The sequence below is a fragment of the Cavia porcellus genome, unplaced genomic scaffold (assembly GCF_034190915.1).
Source record: "Cavia porcellus strain 051 isolate PalLab524CR breed Dunkin Hartley unplaced genomic scaffold, mCavPor4.1 scaffold_14, whole genome shotgun sequence".
Classification (NCBI taxonomy): Eukaryota; Metazoa; Chordata; class Mammalia; order Rodentia; family Caviidae; genus Cavia; species Cavia porcellus.
The window spans coordinates 67,354,781-67,381,112 of NW_026947497.1; the positions used below are offsets into that span (position 1 = coordinate 67,354,781).

At 50.8% G+C, this 26,332-nt stretch overlaps 1 protein-coding gene across 6 annotated transcripts in view; it reads right to left on the reverse strand.

Annotated features, from left to right (window-relative positions):
- Window positions 1–7,353: 7,353 nt before the first annotated feature.
- Igf2bp2 (insulin like growth factor 2 mRNA binding protein 2) overlaps window positions 7,354–26,332 on the reverse strand; it is a 130,494-nt gene continuing 111,515 nt past the window's right edge. For 4 of the 6 annotated variants that reach the window (XM_063261198.1, XM_063261195.1, XM_063261200.1 and 1 more), the window contains 7 exons: window positions 24,804–24,932; window positions 16,272–16,340; window positions 15,569–15,685; window positions 11,615–11,689; window positions 10,726–10,857; window positions 9,964–10,077; window positions 7,354–9,164 (listed from right to left, as the gene is read on the reverse strand). In XM_063261198.1, the coding sequence (XP_063117268.1) occupies window positions 9,072–9,164; window positions 9,964–10,077; window positions 10,726–10,857; window positions 11,615–11,689; window positions 15,569–15,685; window positions 16,272–16,340; window positions 24,804–24,932 (729 nt within the window). In that variant the 3' untranslated portion in view covers window positions 7,354–9,071. The remainder of the gene's footprint in view (window positions 9,165–9,963; window positions 10,078–10,725; window positions 10,858–11,614; window positions 11,690–15,568; window positions 15,686–16,271; window positions 16,341–24,803; window positions 24,933–26,332) is intronic. The other 2 variants (XM_063261197.1, XM_063261199.1) reach the window with 1 other exon arrangement.

Sequence of the window (26,332 nt, forward strand, 5' to 3'; positions counted from 1 at the left end):
ATAGCCATTCTCACTATATTGGTTCTTCCTATCCAAGAGCATGGGCTATCTCTCCATTTTCTAATATCCTCTTCAACTTCCTTTTTCAGAGTACTGTAGATTTCAATGTAGAAGTCTCTTACATCCTGCATTAGATAGATGCCTCAGTATTTCATTTTTTTGATGCTATTGTAAAAGGTATTGTTTCCCTGATTTCTCTCTCAGTGAGTTTGTTATTTGTATACAAGAAGGCTATTGATTTTTGAGTGTTGGCTTTGTAACAAGCTACATTAAGTCTTTCAAGTTTTTGGAGTCTTCTATGTAGAGTATCATGTCATCTGCCAATAATAATAGTTTAATTTCTTCCTTTCATATTTTGATTCCTTGTATTTCTTTCTCTTATCTAATCACTCCGGCTAAAGTTTCCAGGACTGTGTTGAATAAAAGTGGAGACAGTAGACAGCCTTGTTTTGTTCTTGATTTTAGAGTAAAAGCTTTCAGTTTTTATCCACTTAGTATGATGACTGACTAGCAATTTAAAAACAAACAACTGTCATTTCACATCTGGCTATAAGAATTTACTAAAACATCTAGTTTATATTAACACCTCCCTAAATTATAGCCGGGATTTGGTGGCACACACCTGCAATCCAGCCACTCTAGAGGCTCAGGCAGCATCTGATCGCTAAAGCCTACTTAATGAGATCATCTCAAAATAAACTTTTTAAAAGGGAGGTGCAGGTTAGTGGTAGAGGGTTTGCCTAGTTTGTGCTAGGCCCTGGGTTCCATTGCTCCCCAAAGTTTTTTATTTATGTAATCAGGATATGTGATGGACAGAACAGGTAGCTGCCTAAAAAGCTCTCTCCACATCTTATAACCCCTAGAACCTGTGACTATTAGCTTACATGACAAAGTGAATATTAAATATTTCCTTATGTGACAAAAGTGTGATTGGCTTAAAGATCTTGAGAATAGCATTGATCTTAGATCACCTGGGTGAGGCCTACACACAGCCACGCATCTTATGTGAGAAAGAAGTTTCTGTTGTTGAGGTGTGGGGATCGAACCTGGGCCTTGCACATGCTGAACCAGGGCTCCGCCACCAAGCTGCTTCCCTGGCTCCTGGAAGTGCTTTCTTAGATCCCGGAAGTGCCTTGCAGTGGCAGGAGCAAGATACAGAGCTGAGGTAGCCTGGGCTCCAGTCTGCCCTGGAGTCTTGGTGGGGATTTGGCTCTGTCAGCAACTTGGTTTCTGATTTCAGCTTCTAGAATTCGGGGAAAATACATTTCTATTTTGTGTAGGCCATCAGGTTTGTCCAATTTGTCAACAGTAATCTCAGAAAGCTAATACAGGATCCAAATAAAATCAACGTGTTGCCTCCCCCCGCCCCACTTTCTGCTCCCCCTGGGGACTGAGTTGAGCCAAGGCCCTGAACGGAAATTCCTCTCAGCTCCCTGAAGAGCTGGGGTTCCAGGCATGCACCAATGTAGAGAAAATTTTAAAACTTGTATTTCTAACTCTAAGCATATTTCTAGCACAGTCTGTTCCCATGGTTAAAAACCTACCGACTTAATGAGCCTTGACACTCTGAGTGCCAATTGTAAGGTAAGTGTAGCTCAGCCAGGAAGAAATGTTTCTCTTGCTTCCAAGTCCCAGGGAATGATAACTGCAAGGACATCTCTGCCTGGTCTCAGACAATGATGGATTTTCCCTCTAAGTTGTACCATAGTAACCTCATTTAGTTGCTGTTTCTATGAGAATAAGTTCTGCCTAGCAACTAATGACAAAGACATATGTAACCAAATGTGGGATATTATGTTATCTGCCTTTTGTGCTTCCTTGTGGAAACACATATAAATGATTGGAAAACTCAAGTCAGTGCTAATGATTTGGACTTGGTCCCACCAGCCCGCTAGTGTAATAAACCGTTGTCCTCTAACTCCTCAATGCAAAGTCTTCCATTTGATTTGATACTGGTTTTTCTGCAACACCAACTTACTTGGCTTTATATTTGTTTAACCTCTTTTGTTCAGTAAGCAGTTCCTTATTATCTCTTTTTTGTTCTTATTTGTTGTTTACTAATTCAGTTATTATTTGTGTGGTATGGGAATTGAATCCAGGGCCTTTGCACTACTTTTTGAGATGCTGGGGTTGCCTGTGGACAGTCACTGTTCCAGATTTGACTGATAGCTCTGACACAGTCCTATTTGTTGTCTTTGTATACCCTGGGAGCTGGTGGGTTTCCAACTCCAGGCAACGCTTTCCTGGAGGGTGTGGGCTGGGATCTGACTGTTCCCCTACAAACTCCAAAAGTTGGACTGAAATAGTGAGTCAAAGTAAAATTTTTTCCTTTTATTATATACTTATTTACTCACAGTATTGGGGTTTGAATCCAGGAACTTTGCACTGAGCTACATTCCCAGCCCCTTTTCATTTTTATATCAAGAGAGTTTTGCTGAATTACTAAGTTTCCCAGCTCATGATCCACCTGCCTCAGCTTTCCAGAGTGCTGGATTTCAGTTGTGCAACACACACCAGGCTCAAAATAAACCTTAATTTTCTCAGGCATTTTTCTGGGTGAGGGAAGGCTGACTGATGTAGAGCCCAGGTTTATCAGGTGAGTGTCCAGGATGGTGAGCCTAGTGGTGCTGAGATCGAGTGGCAGTTCAGACTGTGAGGGCCTAAGATCACCATTTTGTTTCTCATCAATCTGTGATTTGAGTTTTATGTGATTATCTATTATTTCACAAGAGGTACAAAACAGTGATTTTTAAAAATTCTACTATTCCTTTTGTGTTCAGTGGCTTCAATTGTTCCATCAAGCAAAACTTTTTATTAATTATTTGGTTACCTTGAAAGGTAGTTGATACAGAAATTCATTGTAATTTCTTTTTAGTCATTTACCAGTATAATGAAAGCTAATCAGTAGGGCAAGACAATGCACACCTGTAATCTCAGGTACCTGGGGAGCCTGCAGCAACAGGACTACAAGTTTGAGGCCAGCCTGGGCAATTTAGTAAAATGAAAAATTTAATATCTTTGTTTTTAGACAGGGTCTCGGTACAGTTCAGGTTGGCCTGGAATTGGGGTGATCCGCCTGTCCCAGCCTCTCCAGTGTTGGGATTATAGGTATACCTAACTATTAAATACCTTTCTTTAAACTTTTATTTCATTATAAAAATGTGTGGTCATTTTAAAAAAGATAACAAAGAAAGTTACTTTGAAATTATAAACCTGTCAAAAAGTGTGCTTTTCATCACATAGGTCAAGAAGGAAACTATGTTTAATATTTGTGTCCTCACAATGTGACTGACACATCTGTGTTAGGAACAGATAGGAAGTATATATGGTAGAATGACATTTATGTAAAGCACACTTTAAAACATAAAGGAAACCACTCGGGGATGCTAAGGCAGGAGGATCACTGCAAGTTCAATACCAACCAGATCCTGTCTCAAAAACAAAAACAAAAACACGAAAAAGGAAAAAAAGTAAATAATAGTTTTTCTTGAGAATGATTATCTTATTTTAAAAAACAGTATAACTAAACTAAGCTTAAAGCACATCAGGAATTTGTGGAAGGTAAGTTTAAAAAGTCTTTTTAAGTATCAAAGAGATTTTTTTCTAAATAATTTGGAAATAAATATGTTTCATCACAAGCACTATTACATTTTATATTTTCAGGGAGGCGGTGAAACGTGTTGATGCCTAAGGTCTCGTGAAGGAAAGGGGAATGTTTCTACCTCTGGTGCTACCTGCTACTGATCAAACCCCTCACTCTGGACACAGGTGGAACCTGTGGGTCTAGTTGGAGATGACCCGGAAGTACTCCCAAGTGACCCGGAAACTCTCTGAAGTGACCCGAAAATGCTCTGCGGTGACGCTAGGGAGAGAATTGCTTCCCAGAAACACAGGTCTCTCTCTCTCTCTCTCTCTATATATATATATGTATATTATATAATACATTTTATATAATATAAATATATTTAATATCTATATCATATATATATCTGTATCGTGTAGCAGAGATTTCTTTATTGTTTTCGTTTGTGGTGCAGTGCTGGGGACGGAACCCAGGGGCTTGAGCCTCGCAATCCAGTCCCGCTCTCCTCCTGCTGTTCACAGATGAGAGGAGGGTGTTGCACAAGGCCATCTCCCCAGGTCTACGGGCAGGAAGAGGAGGCTTCTAGATCAGGGCTTTGTGTTGCTTTCCGGAGAGAAAGTAAGCCTGGTAGGAAGGAGGCAAACTGGCCAGGCCGAGCCATCTGCCGGCTGCCCCGGAAGCACGGAGCTCAGCCGGCGTCCCTTCTCCTGTTTGGGGAGCAGGACCCCTGGCTGCACCCCAATTACAGGCTCTGCAGGGCGGGATACAGGGCGAGGCCTGCTTTCCTTCACACCCTGCTGGAAGCAAAGCCTAGAGCAGCTGTCTTCTAGCTTGGGAGTTGTCCTAGGATGGGCAGGACATGAGCTGTGTGTGGCGAGACACTGGGGACAGGTTCAAGGCCTCTGAGGTCCTCTCAGAGCTCGGCAGGAGTCTGAGTTTACAAGAAATCAGTACAAATAGTCTTGTGACTAAGGAGGAATCATTGACTCCCACTGGGGGTTGTCCCAGTTACAGAAAGATCCGGGTAGGTAGGGATTGTGAGTTTCTCTTTCTGATCACTAGGGGGTATTCGAGGCCAGCAGGAGTCAGCCACATTTGAAAGACAGAGCTCATGCCCTAAAGTTCACTGGTGGGAGCCAGCCGAGGACTGCGATCCACCAGACCCAGCAGAGCCTAGGAGCACGGAGGTCTCGGTGCAGTGGCTCTGCCCTCGGGCCAGCCATGGTGGGAAAGCAAGAGCCACGCGTAACACTTGGCCTCGGCCCCTAGAGAAAAGGCCACCCAATGTGGCAGAGGCAGCTGGGCAGCAGGTGAGATGCACGGCACACGGCCCATTCCTCTTCCCCAGCCAGTGCGTCAGGGAAAAAGAGAGAGAGGAAGGAAGGAGAGCAGCGGTTGACAGTCCCCACGGGCCTGGTGGCAGTGTCTCTGGACTTTAGCAGCAGTGGAGACGCCTCCTATTGGCTGGAGGACCCTGGAAATTCAGAAGTTCATGGGATGCAGGCTGGGCTCCTTTTACAGTGGACACTTGGTGGGGTGGGGTGGTGCTGGCACCCACGGCCTCCCCTAGGGCCACAGGAACAAGTCTGGGCCAAGTATTTCATGCTCACCTTTCAATCTGCCCGGTCACTGGTCAGCTGTATCCTCCTGATGATGTGAGGTCATGGATTTTCTCCACGTGGCCTCCTGTCCCCAACCAGGTGCTCCCTTCCCCTTCGGTTCATCTTTCCCTTTGTTTCTTTGTCGAAACCCCCCAATTCTCCCAGTGTTGTGTTTTAAAGGTCTCTGGTGCTGCCGATCAGCAACCAGGCTCTTCTGTCTACCGCTCTTTTCCAAGCAGTGTCCAAGCGGGGGGAGAATGAGGCGGGCATAGTCACGGAAACCCACACGAGGACCTATGGGCCAGGGGCCACATCAGCAAGCGGGACCTTCTGTGGGTCGCAGGGTTGCAGGCAACTCAGAGGAGTGCAGCTTTGAGTAGCAGAGGCTGGGGAGGAAAACCTTTCTGCTGGGCCTAGTTTTAATCTGCTGGGCTTTTTTTTTACGTTGGTGTCAATTTATGCATAAGAGAGATGCTCTGGGATGTCACAAGGCCATGATAGGAAAAGCTTGAGACTTATAGCTAAAGACACTAGTGCAAGAGCAGTGCTCTGTCCCCACGTGGCGGGCAGGTCACCAGCACCCACGTCACCAGCCAAGCTGCTCTAGCTGCAGCAGGACGGGAGGATGCTGTCCCCTGGAGGACAAGGACACCTCTGCTGGGGCTGGCCTGGGGGCGCTCCAGAGCACCTCAGCCGGCACCATCACCAGCCCTGGAGCTCGGGAAGGGGCTCACTGTTACAGCTCACCTGTTCCCTTTCCACCTCTCCTGACCTGCCTCCCATCTCTGCAAGCCCAGGCTGCTTTCTGAGCGCTGCAGAGTGAGCCGGGTACTGCCTTGGCGCCTCCTCCCTTTTCTCGCACAGGTTCACAGACCAGCATTTTGGAAATGGGCATTTTAGGAGCCAAATTTGAAATTCTGCCATCAAAACCAAGACCACGGTGTGAAACCTTAGGGGTGGGGCAGAGAGGGTTGGTTCTGGGAAGGGTCCTGTCTCAGGCCCCTGGGGGCCACCACCATGCCCTGGCTTCACAGATGTGGCTGCTCCCTCCATTCGAAGACCCCTCTCAACCCAGGCCACCATTCCAGTCACAGCTGGCTGCCAGGAAGCTGGGCTTCACACAGGCAGGCAGCACAGTCTCTCCCACCTCTGGGCAGGCGGTGGGCTTAATCTTGGACTGGGGAGAGGAGAAGAAGCCGGCACGCAAGAGTTCCCACTGGCCCTGCACACCCAGGTCCACAGCAACCTGGATGGAGGGATGGCATCTATGTGCCAGGAAGTGGGCGAAGTGGAACCCACACATTTGAGCTCAGAAATGACAAAATCAGGTAGAGTATCAATGAACGGCCTTCCGGTGATTTAGGGGGAAAACGTAGTTACTGGGAAGTGCATCAGTTCAGGTCACCCCCTAAAGCCCAACTATCTCTGACAGTGAAGTACTAGTTCTTTTGATTTTTTTTTTTTTTTTGGTATCGGGGATTGAACTCATGACCCTGTGCTTGCCAGACAGGGACTTATGCCACCAAGCTAAATCCCTGGCACTCTTTGTTTTGAGACAGGATCTTACTGTGTCACCCAGGTTCAGTAGCTGGGACCCCAGGCATGCACCCCACTCCTGGCTACAGATTAGTGCCTTTTAGCTCTCTATGTGGATCCCACATGCCTGTGAGCAGCTGTTAACGGAGCAGCATTGCTGGTCCCACTTTCCCAGTGCCCACTTGCAGCCCGTGGTGACCCTGCTTTTGTCCGACCTCTGGGATCCCCCCTAAGCTGTGTCTCTCCTGGAATCAGGAAGTTGCACTTCTCCCGACCAGGGAAGTCTAACCCCTGGGCCAGGCTGGGGGGACCCCCACGGAAGAACTGGTCAGACACACAGTTGGTCTGCCCTTGGGTCCCGGGCAGGGGAATGACTCAGAGGGCCTGCAGAAGCTCCGATACTGGGCTGCACCCCACAAATCCTGGTGTTGGGTGCACCTCGAGATTGTGTTTCCACTAAGTTCCAGATGACACACTGCCAGTCTGGGGACCTTGCTTCTATCTCAGCTTCCTCCAAATACCCGCAAGGACCAAAGCTCACAGGCACCCAGCTCCTGTCTTCCGAGTCCCCGGGCCCCCAGAGCTGGGACCCAGGCCTGCTGCTCAGTAAAATAAGACGCCAAGACACTTGGATCTTGTTAGCTGGATATATTTTTTTCAGATTTTTTTTTTTTTTTTTTTTTCCTTTTTTGTCACAGAACACTGTTTGCAGTAGAGGAAACTGGCATTGCAGTCTGGCAGTAAATGGCTTGTTCACAAAACCAGAGCATGTTCATCCTTTAGCGCAGAAAGCCCTAATGGCGCGTACCCTATTGGAATTCAGGACCTCTCCAGTATTTTCTCTCTCTGTTTTTGTCTTCTTTTTTTCTTTTTAATAAACATTTTCAAGGTTTGTCCAAAAGAAGGCCATACAGGCTCTCGGCTAGCGGAAGACAATTCAGAACGGCTGTCACACACTTGGCCTGTCACCTTCTCCAGGCTGGCAGTTGATTTTTTTTCCAACTCATTTTTATTAAAAAAATAAAAAAATGCTCCAACTATCACTTTTACAAAATCTCTAAGGGAAACACAAGAGCAAGGTGCTGAGGTAAAAAACACCTGAGGTAGCTTTTTTTGTGTGTGTTTTTGTTTTTAAAAAATCTGTAAATTTTTAACGCCCTGGGCCAACAACCTTGTGTAAATTGTTATTTTCCTCCACTTTTTTTTTTTTTTTGTTTTGTTTTGAAAAGAAATCATTTCACTGAACATGGATGGCTTTATACACCACAATGTAAAACGACAAAATACATTCTTTCTCTATGGGCTTTTCCTCGGTTTGGGTGGCTGGTTGGTTTGACGGGTTCCTGTTTTCCTCTTCCGAAAGGCTAGGACAAGTACCACTGACTCTTGTTCTCTTGAGTGACCAAGTGTAAGCTGAGGCTGGTTTGTGTGTTCGCATTTGTTCCTCCTGCGTGATGTGAGACTCAGAGCACTGCTTTGCCTGGGGTGCAGAGATACGGGACGGATACAGAGTGGGATGAGAGACAGAGAGAGACAGAAAGTTCTATAGCAGATGCAAAAAACCAGTTTAAAACCTGTGAAGCCAAAAGAAACAGGTGTGAGCTAGACAGGTGGCGAGGGCCGGGCCCCCCCGCGAGACGGTACCCCTTCTGCTGAGACATGGTGACCCAGCACTGCTGCGTGCATCCTTCGACCAGAATCCCCTCTGGGTGAATTCTGTGGGTGGCCTTGAGGTTTCTTTCTACACCATGAGACCTCCCCCCAAGAAAGACTTTATTCTTTAAAGTCTAGAAAAGCCTGCTTTCTGGTTGAAAAAAGAAAACAAAATTAATAATTAATTGAGTAAAAATTGGGAGTTAGTCGAGTTATTTGATATATTATTTCTAAAATATATTAATGCTGCAGGCACCCTGTATAACCTACAGGCCACATATCTTAACATCTTTCCCCTTCTAATATGTACACACATGTACAGAGACGATTTTCCACAAAAGAGAAAAAAAAAAAAAAGGAAAAAAAAAAAAAGAAAAGAGGGGAATTTGCTTTGCTTTGAACACGTTCACCTATGTTAGTTCAACTAAAAGGGGTAGCGTCGTGGGGGTTGGGGAGGCCCGAGTGGATGGGTGTGATGGCTGGGAAGCCTGCAGAGGCGGGGAGGCGCGGCGGCTCTGGGGACCCCAGATTCCCGGCAGCCCCTCTTCGGCGTGGCGGCGTTGTGGGCGCTGCCCTGCAGACTTCTCGCCCCTCAGGATGGTCTTTGGTTTGCTCCCGATCTGCTGGCTGTGTTTGGTCGAGGCGGTCAGGTGTTGGGAGGGCTACATTCATCCGTTGTTTGCTGGTGCCGGGCAGCCTCACTTGCTGCGCTGTGAGGTGACTCCCTGAGGGTACTTCTGCTCCTGCTGCTTAACCTGCTGTACGATTTCCCTGATCTTGCGCTGTGCAGTCTGCAGCACAGAAGAGAAGGGGGGGGGGGGCAGGTCACTTCCTCCAGCCCTTACTGGGGGCCTTTCCTGCCCAGCAGTGAGTGGCAGAGGCCTCTTGCTCCGCAATGCAGGCCACTGAGGAGCAGGCAGAAATAGGACCCCACCAATTGGCAGCTCAAGGACACAAGGCTAGGTCGCAGCAGAGGGGTCTGGATGAGGGCCTTGTGGGGGACACCCAAGGGTGGGCTGTGTGACAGCTGGGAAGGAGAGGCCAGGCCGGGAGGGCTATGCAGATGGTAGCCAGGGCCACACCTGGTAGAGGCTGCAGGTCCCCACCAGCAAGGAACAGGGAAAACCCCCAAGTGAGGCGGGCATATGGGGGCTGTGCCATGAAGGGCCCTGAATAAGCCAGCAGCAGCGGTGTGCGGAGCTTGAACAGATGCCGTGGAGCAGTGAACAGGAAGTGGAGGGGAAAGCTTGGGTCCCTGCGATGCACACTGAACGTGTTGTGGTGACACCTTGGCACCAGGTCCCTCCAGGCCTTGGGGACCCCACGGGGAGGCAGGTGGGCACATAGGGGCTTTCTACACTGCTAGCTGCCCCACCTCCTTGGCTCTCCCTGCATGTGAGGGGAAGTGGGGAGAAGGAATGGGAGAGTCTCCCGCGTGGCTGGCAGTCCCTGCAGAGCCAGGAAGGGGGGCTACGCTGCAGGCGTTGGTGTAGGTGGGGGTGAGCGCAGCCTGGATGGTGGTGCCCAGCGGCCCCGGAGGAGGACTGGAAAGAAGGCAGCAAAGAGGGGCAGCCCAGAGGGTGCAGGTACCTGGCTGGCAAAGAAATGCCCGATAATCCTGACAATCACTTCCTCATTCTCATCTGGCGTTTGGTCACGAGGCACAATGACTTCAGCGCTGGTCAGGTTCTGCAGTTCATTCACCTGCAAGGGGAGGCAACCGTGGGAGGGTGGCCCCGAGGGAGACTGAGCAGGCCGTGGGGACAAGAGAGGGCGCCCCAGGGGCCCACACCCCTGCTGGTGCAGCTTCTTGCCGTCAGGGCTGCTGAGCACTCATGGTACCAGAGCTGCCCCCATGGCGTTAAGAAGGCCCCTGAAAGGCCAGAGTGCTGGGGAGGAGTGGACAGCTCGTCCGGCTGCTGCTCCCTCACAGGCCACCTCCTCGGGAAGCCCTAGCCTCCCCCAGGGTCACTGAGCCCTTCCTGGGGGGTGGTGCTCCTCCGCTGGCCCTGGCCGAGGTCAGTGAGTACGAGAGGAGCTCGGGGACTCAGGACACTAAATCCTGAGCACCTGTGCAGCGTGGGCTCAGAACTCTGCTCCGGGCTGCAGGAATGGGGCTGCTTCCACCCACAGGGGCCCGGCCCTGGGTCCCGGGACAAGGGCGGCTGCGCGGCTGATACACTAAGGCACTGAGGACTCTAGCCCCATGTTCTGGAGCGACGCTGACTGCCTATCTGATGCCCAGGGCGCCAAGGCAGCCGGTGCTGAGTGGGAAGGGCCAGAGGGCACAGAAGGCGGGAGGACAGGAGCTCCAGAGAGCTGGGGCCCACCAGCTGCCCGCCGTCCACTTACGGTTTTGCCGCCTTTGCCGATCACCCGGCCGGCGGTGGAGGAGGGTACTCTGATGTGGGCTTCCAGCTTCACCTCTTCTTTGGGGTTGAAGAAGTTTTCTTCTTTCAGTTTCCCGAAGATCCGTCCCTGCGCCTAGGGAGATGGTGTGACAGGGACCAGTCAGCTGGCAGCACTGCTCTGCTGGGTTGGGGAGGCAACAGGGCGGGCCGGGCCGGACACGAGGACCCGCATGTCACCTGCACAGCCTGGGATCTGCTGGGCACCTGGGCGCCCCAGCCAGTCCCTAAGTGCAAGGTGGGGGGCTGCAGACCCAGGCCTCTGCAGCTTAGCTGTGCAACAGCCTGTCACCCCACTCTGAAGCCAGTGCAGCCAAGAGGCCATTTCCTTAAACACAACCCCCACCCCCCTTTTCGAGCTTGGACAGACCACGTCTTGTCCACTCACACATGGAAGCAGTTCTGTGTTTGCAGTACTGGGGAATGAACCGGGGGTGCTCTCCACTGCCTTACATCCCAGCCCTCATTTTTTTCCTAAAGCACTCAGCTAGGCTCTATTTTGGGATCCTCCTGCCTCAGCCTCCAAGCATGCTGAGGTGACAGGTCTGCACCATGCAGCCTAGTGGAGGCTTGTTTTTGAATCATTTCTTGTGTTCATTTTATCCTTTTGGTTTAATGTTTTAAGCTTTTTATTAAAAGGGGTGCGTGTTTATAAATTAATACACATTTCTGGTTTTAGAACACTCGTTTATATAATTTTCCAAGAGGAGAGATCAAGGCAGAAAGACAAAACGATGCATCTCCTCGGACTCTTGAGGCCCCAGGCCTTTCAGCTTACACCCTGTGTTGACAACAGCCAGCCCGCCCAGGCCTCCGAGGTCACCCGCACTGACCTTGAACTGGGCTTCAGGGGGTCCGGTGATGATGACCATCCGCTCGCTGACATCAGGGCCTTCGGCCGGGGCAATCTGCAGGTCACCAGGAGAGGACCACACTTGCACGGGGGCTCTCGTGCTCACCTTCAGAGCCACCTCCACCCCCACCCAGCCTTAAGAAGCTGAGACCGTAAAGCTCAGGACTGAATGTCCATCTTCAGCCACAGAGGGATGGGGCGGCTCAGTGGTTCCTGCCTGGGCAGCTGCAGGGGAACCGGCCTCCTTTCACTACGCAGAGTGCCCACCAGAGCCCAGAGCCCAGAGCCCAGAGCCGCAGGGCTCTTCTCTCAGCAAGGACAGAGCCCAGCAGGGCAGGGAGGCGCCTCCTCTGGGCAAGGACCCAGGAGTCCTACAGCACCAGAGTAGGGGAGGACGCCAGGCTTCCAGCCCCAGCCTGGCCCTGAAAGACCCAGCCCTCCCCACACCTCTCCTGTCTCCTCGAGAAGGGTGTAGGATGGAGGTGAAGCACAGTGCCACCTCTGGACTCTGTCTGAATTCTTGTAACACAGACCACAGACCCAGTGAAGATTTCTTCAGTTAGAGGTCACTGTTCTTATTTATTTATTTATTTATTTATTTAATCGGTACCAGGGATCGAACTCACGACCACGTACTTGCAAGGTAGGCTCTTATGCTGCTGAGCTAAATCCCCAGCCCCATTGTTCATTTTTTAAAAATGTATTCTTGTCCTTATTCCAAAAAGATGTAACTTTAAAAAACACAAAATCAAGCCAGGTGCAGCGCTGCACTTACAGTCCCGGCTACTCTGAGGCTGCAGTGGAAGCCCAGGCGTTCACGACCAGCCAGGCAACATAGCAAGGAATACAAATTGAACAAATACAAAGCAAAACCCAATTAGCAAACTGTTACTTTCATTAAAAGTAAAATGAATTTGCAGTACACAGGCTGTTAGGAAGGTCAACATGAGCTAGGAATGAGCTTAGTACAAATAGTGCACTCACAAGGGGTCTCAGGGGGGCCAGGTTCATTTCCAAGGTGTTCTGTTTGCATTTGCAGTACCAAAACTGACCCCAGGACACTGCACTGAGCTACTTCCTAGCGTTTTTTTTTAATCGGTACCAGGGATCGAACTCACAACTGCCTGCTTGCAAGGCAGGAGCTTATGCCACTGAGCTAAATCCCCAGCCCCTCAGCCTTTTTGTTTTAAAACAAAGTGAACTTGGGATCCTCCTGCCTCAGCTTCCTAGAGCACAGGGATTAGTGGCATGCATTACCACTGCCAGCTCCACTTCTTACTAAGAGCAAATATAAAAAAGGAGACAGCCATTTACAGGGTTCCTAATGAAAAGCAACCCTGGCAGCACAGGGGAGACCCTGTTCCTGAGATTGAGCCCTGCTGGGAAAGAACTGGGACCTCCCACCCATGCCACACGTGTGGCTCTGGCCCCCAGTGTCCCTGCCTCAGCCTCTCTGGAAGCTGCAAGCTGTTCTCTCCACTGCTGTGCATCCTCCTCCTGAAGTCTACACTCAAAGACAGGCTCCTTGGGTGGACTCAGCACCCTGGCAGTCCTCAGAAATCACCCCGAGGCGCATGCTGACCCTGGCCTGCCCGAAAGGTAGGGCCTGGACCTGGTCTTTGAAGAGCTCTCTGGCCTTGACAACCACAAGGGTGAATGCACGTGAGACTCAGGTGACCCACAACTTGGCTTCTCAGGGTCCACCCTTCACCACAAGTAGCTACTTCTAGTTTCCAGGCAGTGGCCTCAGCAGCCCTGGGGTCCAGGACCCAGGGTGGGTCTCACACAGCTGGCAGGGGCTGGCAGTGACTAATCCATTCTGGTGCCACTGTCTACTTCCAGGTGACTGTGGTGCTCTGCCTGGATCCCCAAAGGAGCCCCCGCAGCTCTCCTTGTGTGCTTCCGAGGCTGTGGGACCATGTCCCAGGGGCAGGAAGGTGAAGCCTGCAGTGTCCACTGGATCCGAAGGTGCGAGGTGACACCAGGCTCACAAGGGAGGCAGAGGTCACAGAGGATTGGGAGTGGGAAGCCCTGGCCAATACTGTGGACTGTGTTTTGTGCTATGCTCAGAAGCCTGCTGACTGCAGCTCACAGAAAAGGTGGGTGACGGGAACCTGACCCCCATACCTCCTGGGACACAGCCCTGGTCCGGCTTAGCTGGCCATATGCTTGGCTTCCACGGCCCAGTGTGGAGCTCTCCCCACCCAGCAGCACCAGAAGTGCTTGGTTTCCAGGCCCTGAAGACCAGCAAGGCAGAAACCTGGTCTCTCAGGAGCCGGCGAGGTCCCCACCCCGTCCTGACTGCCAAGATGACAGGAATCCTGAGAAGATCACAGACACTCAAAGCAGAAGATTCCTCTTGAAAACACTTGGCTTTTCCAGTTTTCTTCCTTACACAGCGAGGTGTGGCTGAGTAGGAGATCGTAGGGCTCGAGTGAGCACAAAGCGGGCTCGCCCATCCTGACCTGGTGCAGCCCTGATGTCCCTGTCAGGGGTCACGAGCCCAGTGACACGGCATTGACTGACGGTGCTCGTGCAGACTGTGAAGGGTTCTGGGGTGCAGCCCAGGGACTGCGCTTTCTCCCCATTTCTCTACAGGCCTCCTGGGAATAGCCCAGAAGGGCATGAGGGCTCCTGTGGGGAGCAGAGGCAGCCCCAGCTCCTCCATTCTCCAGCTCTGTGGCCGTGGGGGTGTCTGTGGGACCCCCGAGCCCAGCTCCTGGGCAGCAGTGGATTTCAAACCCAAAAGCAGCACTGCTCCTATGGTGCCTGGACCCCGTCCTCATGCTCTGTGTCTGTTTCCTGACTGAGCAAAGGGAGATTTGAGGACCAGACCCCTCAGGTCCCTGCCATGGAAACGGGCTTATCAGGCTCTTGCTGGCACCTCCGACTGCAGCACTGAAGGGTGGGCAAGGCCCTTGGAGCAGCTGGCCAGGTCCACAAGCTCCCCATGCCACATGGGAACTGACAGGCCCCTAGGCGTCAGCGCCTGAGCCAGGGTCCTGCACATTGCCCACACCTCGGGCTCCATCTGCTAGGTCATCACCAGGCCTGGGGAGATAAGTGAGGCCTGAGAGGGAAACGATTTCCCAAGAGCGCATTCCTTCACGGTCTCACAATGGTCCCTGTGCTGTGCGACTCAGAGGGCTTTGTTTTTCTTTTTCCCCAACACACTTGCTGTGGGAGAAATTCCAGCGCTTCCTGGGCAGAGAGGAGAAGCATTCTTTCTCTCCAAGTCATGAGACCTCTTGTTCGGAATTCCGGGTTGTCTTGTGGTAGCAAATTGTTTTCATAACAACGGAAACTCTTGTTTCTGAGTGTTTCTCGGGGCTCGGAATGTGCTCAGCTCAGCGAGCTGCTGGGGAGTTGGGGCCCACAGCTGCTGGGCAGCAGGGCCAGGGCCCCTTGCAGCCACTCGGGGGGACGTGTGGTGGGTGCCGGAGCAGGGCCGTCACTGCGCTCACGCCTGCTCCCGTTCACCCAGCGACTGCTTCCTGGGCCTCCAGCTTTGGTTCACCTGTGATTTTATCATCACTTCGCAGAGTTTTGCATTCAAATCATCCCCACTGGCTGCTCAAGTGTGGAGTCACAAAGGCATCAGAGACAGCCATGCGCCAACAGCTGAGGCTCATAGCCCTGGAGCCCCCCACAGTGGTCCCCAACTTTTCGCTGCACTTTTGAGGAGGAGAGGAGGAAAGAGAAGGGAAGACAGAAGAATAGAGAAGTTAGACTGCAAAGAGGACCTGGCTGGGCTGCTCTTTTCGGTTTTTCTAATTCAGTTGTTAGCCGAATAGAGTAAGCAGAGGAAAATGGGAGGAGCTGGGAGGAGTCCTAGAGGTGACGCTCCCAGTCCCCGACTCTGTCCGGACGCTGTCAGAGCAGCCTGGGACTAGCAGAAGGACATGGGGACAAGGAGCAGGCGGGGTGGCCTTACCTTGATGGAGGCCCCTGCAAACCGCGCCAGCTGCTTGATGTGCGCCCCTTTCTTCCCGATGATGGCGCCGACGGCCTGGGTCGGGATGAAGAGATTCACGATCTCCTGCTCCGGGTACTGGAAAGGCAGCCGGGATGGGTAACACTGTTACAATGGGCCATCTCGTCTCAGCCATGAGCCAGGATAGTCTGGGAGCCCGAGGGGAGGCCACAAGACACAGGGAAACGGCAGGATGCCGCAGGGCGCTCTCTGGGGCCACAGTTGGAGTGGTCCTGCACCGGGCAGGCTGCCGGCCAGTCCCAGCGACCGCTCCTCCTCCGGAGCCTCCAAGGGTGCGGGGTGCCAACAGCTGCCCATCAGACACAGATCTGATAAGTGCTTTTCCAAGCTCCTCACCAAAGAAATCAAAACAGTGCTAAGCACAAGTGGCCAGGGTGCCTGGGAAAGGGAAGGAAAAGGTGCCCAGCCCACCCAGGGAGTCAGGAATCGAATCTGCTCTTGGCAACCACCCCTGCCCTGACCGGGCAGCATAATGACATCCCAGGGGATGGCCTGCCACCCATCCTGGAACCCTTTGGGCAGAGAGAAGGCTCTTGGGCAAGGCAGCCAGCAGGAGTCACGCCCCCTCTGCAGGGCTTTCTTCATACCAGAGACCAAGGAGACCGGGGCGGTGGTGGCAGGGGTAGAAGCAAGGGGCACTCACGGAGTGATGGTGCGGGAACGGGCCGAACTGGTGATGGGGGTACAGGCTGGAGAAGTATCCGGAGTGGGTCTGCGGCAGAACAAAGCAATTGACCCATGAGTAGTCGTTCCCACTGGACCGCTACCCAAGGCCACCGTCACGTCCTCATGCCTGGCCTCAGTGTCTCAGATTTATTTTCTCCTTTCCCTCCCTTGCACCACTGAAAACTTGGCAAGACATCACCTGACCACAGTAACCCTCTGGGCTGAGTGTTGGTTTCTAAGCCGCGCCATGCCGTAGGCTTCCTAGGAACTTGGCACTGGAGTGCTCGTGGGTGCGCACACCTACACAGAGTTCTGACTTGCCCTTGAGCAGAGAGACAGGGCTAGAGGCTTCCATTTCCTGGGGAATTGAGTGAGTCATGCACTACAGGGAACAGAGAGTCCTGGGACAGTATCTAAGTTACTCGGATCCAAGCGGGTGTGCTCCCAGAAGACAGACCACTCAGCTCCATCAGAGAACTGCACACAGGAGAGAGTGGAGAAACTGAGAGAGGTTGCAAAAGATAGCCAGAGAATGAATGAATGGGTGGATGTACTGGATGTGAACATGGAAAGAGGGACCCAGGAACAAGAGGGCAAATGTGGGCAGAAGGGATCACAGCCCCTGATGAGAAGATCTAGTTTAACTGAATACACCCACTGGGTGCCGCGCACTAAGACACACTTTATATATATTTGCAAGTCCTTTTAATCCTCCCAGTCATACTGCAAGACTGGAATGTCTGGTTTAATACATCCCTATGGCCAGAGTCCCTAAGGCTAGCTAACTGCTTCACACAGGGCCCAGTGGCACGGATGTTCTGTGAGAGGAGGGTCAGCTCTGGGTACCATGGCACCCGTGCCTGCACAATGGCACTCTGGGAAGACGGCCACAGCAGTGCAAGACACAGATGAAATTTGGGGTAGGGGACTTAGTTTCTGATGAAGGTCCCTGGCTTGTTTTCTGTCTCCTGAATCTTCAGCTGGACTCAGTTCAAGGTCATAAAGTTCAGCCTGTCTCCTTTGGGACCCAGTGGGACTGATTCTCTTTTGGAGCATGGGGAGAGAGAAGGCAGAGACTCCCCAACCCAGGGCTGCTGACTCTGCAACACGCTGGCCATAATCTGGAAAAAGGCTGCAGTGACACCCTATGCCCACAAGAGGGTGCTACAAAACCAGTGATTTCAAGGCAATCTCAAGGTACACAGCAAAGAGCTTGGTCTGGGGTCCTGCCTGTTTACGGAGAGCTACTTGGGAAGCCCATGGGCTCATGGGATCTAGATCCTTCTCTGTACAGGTCCCTGTCCTGCATCACGAAGGGCAGAAGGAAAATCCCTGCACCCTTTCTGCTCAAAGTTCTGTCCTGGGTAAAGAGCCTTCCACCCTCTTGTTGGAAGCACGGTCCCTGGGCTGTCACCGCAGAAACAGTTCCTTTCCCTTGTCACGTGCCTTCTCTTCTAAGGCTTGTGTGAAACCAAGAGCGTGGTGGCCCACTTTAGGCCCAAACAGGGCTAACGTAACCCTAATCACATGAGACCTACTGCTTGGGGTCAGGAGATTTCATTCACTGTAAAAGGGTAAGAAGGGTGAACTCCCTTCACTCACAGTCACCAGACAGCTGTAAGGAAGGAAGCTTGCAGTCCCTGCCAGTAGAGCCTGCAACCTCTGTGCACCTCTGTGGACACTGATGGAGCTGGAGATCCGGGTCTGCCTGGCCCGTTCTCCAAGCAGGGATGTCTGAGTAAATCACTGTCTTCTCCACACGAGGAATACAACGATCTCCAGCTCTTACACTATGGCTGGGAGGATTCACTCAACTGTTTATCCATTCATTCAAAAGCTCTTGAGTGCCTAAAGTGGGAGGCACCATTCCAGGTACTAGGGACACAGTTATTGGGGCAGAAACTGCCACCAGAGATTCATGATTCCTCAGAAGCAGACACAAAAGGTGACTCTGGAGAAGTGCACTGGCGGAAATAGAGAGGACGCAATGAAGAGGCATGGAAGCCTGGGGGTGGGGGGTGGCCCTCCCTGCAGTGGGGACAAGGACCAGAGGTGACCGAGCTGGAGCCCCGGGCAAGGCCAGGGGAACATTGTGCAGAGTGGGGCTCACAAAAGTCCAGAGCCAGGACCTGGCTTTCACATGTGCTTCCTTGATGCCTGGAAATACTAACCTGCCAGAGACCTGAAGAAAACAGGCTGCAGTCACCTGACAGGGACCCGGGAACCCAACCCAGCGCGCGGCAGTGTCTGTATATGGGAGAAGCTACTTTATCGCAAGGATGTAGGGAGTTTCAGGACAGCAGATGGGCACAGGCAGTGCGGCGGGACAGGTGCCCTGGTGCACCCCAGCCCAACACCCAGCAGACGGTGGCCCGAGTCATCCCCGTCCCTATTGATTTCTAACCCTGCCTGAGGCTTCTCCAGGTGATTCTGCTGGGGAATGGGAAGAGGACCACGCCTCCGACACAGCTGTGAACATTCGAAGGTGCCACCACCAGCCGGGCTGCTTTCACGGCAGAGCGCAGTGTCTGGGCTGCGTGTGGGAGCACCTGACCCGAGACTTCCGGGATGCTCGGAAACAGGAGGAAAGAGAGGAAAGAGAGAGGAACAGGAAGAGTGGGAGAGCGAGGACTCCTGCCCCGGCAGACCAGTCCCCCCGGTAAGCAGGGCCTCGGGCTGCAGAGGAAGGAGACCTGGTCAGAGGTGGCGGTGGGGACTCACAGGTGCCCTGTTCTGCCCCATCTGTCGGAGCGTCTCTGTCCGCGGTAGCTGTGTACCCGCCTCTGGGTGCTCCTGAGGACACTGAAGAGGGCCAGGGGAGCTAGAGACGGGTAAGTTCGCCAAGACGCACAAGAGATGTGCACACAGGTCTCTGTACGTGATCCCGCAGCCTGAGACCTTAACCCAGACGCACAACACTGCACCCATGGGGGTGCTGGAAGTCACTGCTGTGGATGGGGCCTCGGAGCGGGCTGTGAAAAGGCTTCAGTAAAGTGCTTGCTGTTGAGTTTAAGTCAAAATGGGTGACTGAAGCTTACTGGAAACATACCAGCAGAACCAGCCGCATCAAAGATGGGAGCAAAGCAAGCCAGGGACTCCCAGTGAATTTATTCAGAAAGAGGAAGAGCTTTTCAGAAAGTTCTGCTTCTTTGTTTTTTTTGTTTTTTTGGTCTTGAGACAAGATTTCACTATACAGTTCAGGCTGGCCTTGAACTTGCAACAATCCTCCTGCCTCAGCCTCCTGAACGCTGGGATTACAGGTGTGCACCACCATAGTGGGCCAGAAAGTTCTGCTTCTATTTCCTACTGAGATTCAAGAGTGCAGTGCTGAGGTAAAACATGAATAGACTGCTATGAGAAAAGACCACCAGACAGCTACACTGCTGACTCACTCCACAGGGGCAGGCACTTCGCAGAAGACGGTGCTGCAAGCCTACAGACTCAGGAGACACGGATGCAAAACAGCCCTGCAAATCAGAAAGTCAGAGGACAGTCAGACTGGGAACTTCAGAGGAGGTGGAGGAGAATCAATATGGAAATCAGTTATCGTACAGAATTTTATACCTCTGAGTCAAAGAATTTTAACCCTCACAGCAAAACACTCATATTCAGATGCCTGGATATGAAGGTAAAATGCTCTAAGGTCAGAAACCCTTCCGGACAGGGGAAAAGTTTTCTACAAAAGGAAGAGAATCAGGCCGACAGCACATCAATCAGGAAACTGCTAGGAAAGGAAGGATGGCCTAAGCATTTACAGAGACTCGTGAACTTTCATTTATGTTAAGGAGGGAAAGAAACATTTTTAGACACACAAAGGCTTAGAAATGAAGTACTATTTCCTGCCAAAAGTCGTCTGAGGAAATAGTCCAGCCCAACAGCAAAGTGCAGATAAGTAACTCACATGAGAGAATCAAGGACACGAGAAATAAAAGCCACATATATAATATACAGATATGTATGGAGAGACAGAGAAAGATGAAACAGATTTTCATGAAATAGATTTTCAGTACCGGGGATCAAACTCACATCTGCGTGCTTACAAGGCAGGCGCTTTTGCCGCTGAGCTAAATCCCCAGCCCCTGATTTTTTTTTCTTCTTTTTTTGGTGGTATTGGGGATCAAATTTATGAGCTTACAGTGTTAGGCAAACAGTCTACTACTGAGCTCTGAAGTAAACAGTTTTATGGGCAACTCTAAATCAATAAACGTCGTGAAAAACTTGTAAGAAACTGAAAGGGTATGATGGTCTTTCTTCAGAGTTGCTATGCCCTGATGTTTCATAGATGGGATGTATCAAATCTTCAGGGTGCAGAAAACTCCTATATATTCTTTTCCTCCAACATAGAAAAAATTGGCTAGCTTCCCAATTCACTCTTTGAGAGAAAAAACAAACAAAAAACCCACCAAAAACCAAGCTTGCAGTTAAACTCATCAAAGCTGGCAGAAACTCCCGGTAACTGCTGTAGGGAAAGACGTGACTAGAACACTACAGAGTCCAAGAACAAGACCGAGCAGGAACACACGGCATGCCGGAACTGGTGTTTCCAGGGGAGTGGGGCGGCAGGCACTCAGTAAGTGACCTGGGGTAACTGGGAGTCCGCTAGGAAAACGCAGATCTGGATCTCCAAGTGTAAGTCAGGAGAAACGCCTTGTGAATTACAGACATCAACTTCCCAGAGCCAACAACTGAAACTCAGCATAAGGAAACACAGGAAAGTATTTTTTGTTTTGGATGGGAGAAGGCTTTTTCCTTAGCACGACAAAAAACGGCCAAAAAGCTACTTTAAGAAAATGATTTAACCACCTTAATTCTTAAAATTTCTGCATGCTGTTAATGGGGAAAATTTGTGAATAATTAAAATGCACATACCCTTTAATGTGGACATTGTAGTCTTAAGAGATGTGACTTTCAGACATAATTACACACTTACGCAAAGACGCGGGAAGGAGACTCATTCTGATGCGGTTTGTAACAGGGAAAACCTAGGATCAACTGAAATGTCTAAACAGTGTGCTACAAAATTATGATAAATTCATGCACTAGAATATTATGCAGTTGTTAAAGAAGTTAAGTCTAGCTATGGAAAGATAATCGGAATAAGACTTTTAAGATTACAAACCAAAACAAAAATGTAATTCACAGGGTATGGTATTATTCCACTTACATTTGTATGGCTGAATAATGTAACCACATAATACTTAGTCCTGTGCTAAGAAACATTGTTTCAAAACGTGGAAGCATAACAGTGCTGTACTTCAAGGAATTAATGAAGGAAGGCTGAAGGGAAATTTTAAAATTTTATTTCATGTAGGTTCATCTGCTCATTATAACAGGTACATTTTAAATGATACGGCACAAGACACTGTGGGTAAAGCGTGAGCAATGAGAATCCGAGGAAGATGTGTACAGAGACCACTGCTAACAGCCTTGCTAGGTCACGAGCTGCAGGAGGCGAGATGCCAGGAGCAGCAGCTGTGATTTACAGAGTGGTCCCCACACAGGCACCTGCTCAGCCACCCTCTCCACAGCCCCAGAGGTGCTGGTGTTGCCAGCTCTGTCTTCTAGACGGGACACCGACACACACAGAGGCGAAGGCACTTGTCCACGGTCGAGAGCCACGAGGGACAGAACAGGGATTCGAATGTGGGTGGTCTAGTCCAGAACCTGAGCTACTTTGGTACAGAGTAACAGGCAAGAATTACTGTAAGTCAATTTGTTTGAGAAAAAAAAATTTACTAGTGAGGAAAAAAAATGGCCAGAAACCCCAAAACTATTTGATCTTATGATAAAAAAGGTGTATTTTAAATAACAACTACAAAGAATAATTCACTGGTAATGAGCATATGGGGAACTAAACCCCTGCTCTGTCATGTACTCTTGGCACTGAATCCAGGAGCCGGAGCTACTTCCCTGCTCCTCCTTACTGTTTTTATTTTGAGGCAAGGTTTCTCTAAATTGCCCAGGTAATCCTCCCACCTCAGCCTCCCCTCAATACATCCTGTGTCCTAAAACTTACGTAATAGGCATCAATTTGTAAAATCTACACGTTCTTTGACTCGGCACTTCTATTTCTAGGAACTTATTTTGAGGATGAGAGAGTAAAGAGGTAAATATGCAAGAACTCCTCCTGTCAGGTGAAAATTTGGGCTACAAGTATTACATATAAATATAAATATATGTATATATTTTGTCTTTTTCCTTTTTGTCGGTACTGGGGATCGAACTCATGACTTCTTGCTTTCAAGGCAGGTGCTTATGTCGCTGAGCTAAACCCCCAGCCCTCTACATATAAATATATTAACTCTATTTCTGTACCCACGGACATAGAAACACTGGTTATCTCTACGTTGTTACATTACTTGCTTCTTAAATACTCTGCATGTATTAACTTTTTTTTTTTAATCGGTACCGGGGATCGAACTCCTGACCGCCCACTTGCAAGGCAGGCACTTAAGCCACTGAGCTAAATCCCCAGCCCTGCATGTATTAACTTCTATAAACAGAACTAGTGCAGTGACATTTTCATACATACATACTACATACATTTATTTATATTTACATCAAGTTTAGTGCCCACCCTGAGTGTGATGTGACTCAGAGCAAAACAGTAGTTTTTTTTGTTGTTTTTGAGACAGGGTCTCCCTATGCAGTGCAGGCCAGCTTTGAGCTCATTTTGTAACCCCAGCTGGTCTCAAACTCAGCAAAGGATCCTCCTGCCTCAGCCTCCCAAGTGCTGGGATTATAGGCGTGAGCCACCACGCCTGGCTCAAAGCAGTAGTTTTGTGCTGTACACAAACCACCAAGAACACTGGTTCCCTGAAATCTGAATCCTACGTGACAAAAAGACAAGGCCTGGGCTGCGGCAAGGGCATGGCCAGCACTGCCCTCTCATGCATGACTGGTCCCTGCCCAGGCGCCATCCGCTCCAGCTCCACACACAGCTGCGGCACAGAGCCAAGGCCTGCATGCTCTTAAATTAGAGGCTAACATATGGCCAGGGAAGACAGGACTCGGGGCTTTTAGTTGGAAAACGAAATCTTACTTAAAACTTGTTTCATAAAGAATTTCACATTTTAGTAAAATTCTGAGTCTACCACTTTAGTTAAATTATCAAATGTAAAAAGGATTTCTGAAGGCAAAACCCATTTCTAAGCTCATAAAACAGTCTGCTATCACAGGAGAGTGCCTATTATTTGAGCTCAGGAACCAGCAAACTGTTTCTGTAACAAGCCAAATAACCCTCTTACGCTCTGCAGGCTGTGTGGCCTCTGAGGCACTGACTGAACTGTGCCACTGTGGTGGGAAAACATAGTAAAAATAGGTGAGCCTGTAGGGGGTGTAGCTCAGGGGCACAGCTTCCGCCTGGCAAGGGCAAGGTCCCGAGTTCCGCCCCCCTAAATGTGAACAGAGAGTGATCACTGTGTCCCAATAAACTCATTTTCTGATGGGGGATTCCCCAGGAAAGGAACTCAGGACCCTGGGTTGCCAGGCAGGCGCTTTTGTGCTGCTGAGCTATACCCCTGGCCCCAAACTCAGTATCTTTTTCTTCATTTTCAAAAGTACTTGTTGGGCCAGACCTGCTGTAGGCTATAGCCAACTCCTATTCAGTCGACAGGTTTGCAGCTGACCAAGACTGCAGAAGGGCACGTGTGTGCGTGGGGCGGAGGAGGACCAGGGTGCCAGCCGGCATCTCACTCTGCTGGTGAGAGCAGCAGTGGCCGAGGGGACTGACAGACAGACAGACATCTCCTGACCTCACAACGAAATGCCTGCACCATGGACCCCTCCCAGAGGGAAGCAGTGGTCTAAGGTAACCCTCACTCGCCCACCCAGTTCTCCCCTTTAAGCAGCATAAACATGGGAGGAGAAAAAGTGTGCTTAGAGAATCAACAATGCGGACAGAGGAAAGTGAGGAGTTAAAGAGGAGCTGTCAGAGACCCCGAGTCCCCGAGGGGCAGTGTACTTATCCTGACTGATGCTCCAGAGGGAGAGAGACAAGTGGCCAAGATGCCCTCCACATTGCTTTTGTTGTGAACTATATTTACTCCAAAATACTTACTGAGAACCAACTAAATACCAGGCATTGTACTGTTTAGACACAAACACTGTCATAATGTTTTTCCAAAACTGCCTGTTAATAGAATGCATTTGAATTATAGACATATGGAAGCATCCTGTGTATTTTTAAGAATCTTTCAGGTACCCTAATTAATAAGTTACTAAAGCTCATGAGGTTCTTTTTGAGTTAAATCTCTCTTTTTTTCCCCCAGATTAGCAACAGGCTCCCAGTGAATGGATCTGTGAGGTTTTTCTTTTGCAGACACCACACACACCGTGCGTGACAGTACACCAGAGGTGGTGCACTGTAGGTCTGCCCATGTTCTAAGAGGTTCGTCCTACGACTAAGCCCTCGGGAGGGCCTCAGGGGAACAGCTTCCTCCCTGACTCAGCCAGGTGGAGCACTGGTGCTGCCCGGAGGTGCCCAGACCTCTGATGCGCAGCTACTTACGGCGAAGGGGTGGTAGGGGGCAGTGGGGGGAGCCCCTCGGGGCCCTGCTGGTGGAGGCAGCACAGACAGTCCTGTTGAAAAGATGCCAAGTGCGCTGAGGTTCAACCCTGGTATCAGATTGGCTTGTTGCTGGGAACAGAAACGGAGAACACAGATGAGGGGAGGAGACCGGGGAGGCCCAGCTCGGCTGGGGCCTTCTGTCTGGAGAGCCAGCATCTCCCCCTCAGCTCTGCCCTGGCCCAGGGACCTTTCCACTGCGTGCTACAGGAGGACACCCAGCCCCCGCCTGACCACGGATGGCCACGGATGGCGCTCATTCGAAGCTTCCCCACAGCCCTGGCAATGGCTGCCCATCTTAACGTGGAGAAAGAGGGCTTCCTGGGGATCCAGTCTCTCTCCTGCCAAGTCCTCACTCCCACCTGCTCCGTCTGGCTCCCTAGACACCCCACATTCTCTCTCAGCCCCGGGTCTCCCCCAGGAGCTTCTCTCCCACCTGGCCCGGCTTAGTCTTTTCCCTCAGGCACGAGGCCCAAAGGCACTGGCTGCGCCCCCTACAAGTCTGGCTGGTTCCTCAGACCAGCACCCGTCACGCAGAGCTTCTCTCAGCTGCTCACTCCAGTCTTCACTCTGGACTGGAATGTCCCCAAAGGACAGAGGCTGTTTGGCCTAGCTCTGCATCCCAGTGCCTGGTACATAGTAAGTGCTCAATAAATATTTGTTAAAGGATACAGTGAGAACAAATTGGAAACTAACGCTTATTTCCCTAACTAACCGCAGACAGAGCAAGCTCTGCCTTAGGAGACCACAGTGGTAAACCACACTCCGCAGGTGAGGTGAGGAGGGCTCACAATTTCCGTCTCTGCATCATACAGTTGCCGGCTTCATGGTGGTCTCGGCTGCTTCTTTCACACCTAACCCTGGGGCTGCTCCGATGGGCAGAGGCGAGGCCCCGCCTTGCAGCCCATCAGGCCCTCATCTTTGCCTCCCTCAATAAGAAGCAGTTTCTGACATTTCCTACTTTGTTCTCTGCGGCCAGTCTCCCATCGCTCCCCTTCTTTGAGAATGGCTGTACTGGGACAAGAGAACCAGGGTCCTTCGCCTCTTCCCCATTTGCTGTGTAAGACCTGGGGATCGTGTGATTCATCTGTTCGAGCACGGCTTTGGTACAGACATGAATGAACTTAAGCGATGAGCTCAGGTATGGTTTTCTCAGCATCCAGGCCCTTTCAAGCATTTCCAGGTGTGCAGGGAAAGTTATTTCCTATCAAGAGCCCCAACAGGGGAATGAGCCGGTATGACATGGAGGGACACACCCATAGGCCCAGCACTCTGGAAAATGGGACAGAAGATCACGAGTTTGAGACCAGCTTGGGCTTCATGGAGAGTTCCAGGTCAGCCTGGGCTACCACACTGCAAGACCCTGCCTTACAGGAAGTACGTCCCAACACAGGGAGAAGGCCACACCGCTGTCTCCTCCTCCACCCTCCTCATCCTGTCCCGCAGTATGTGGTGAGTGAGGTATTCCGGTA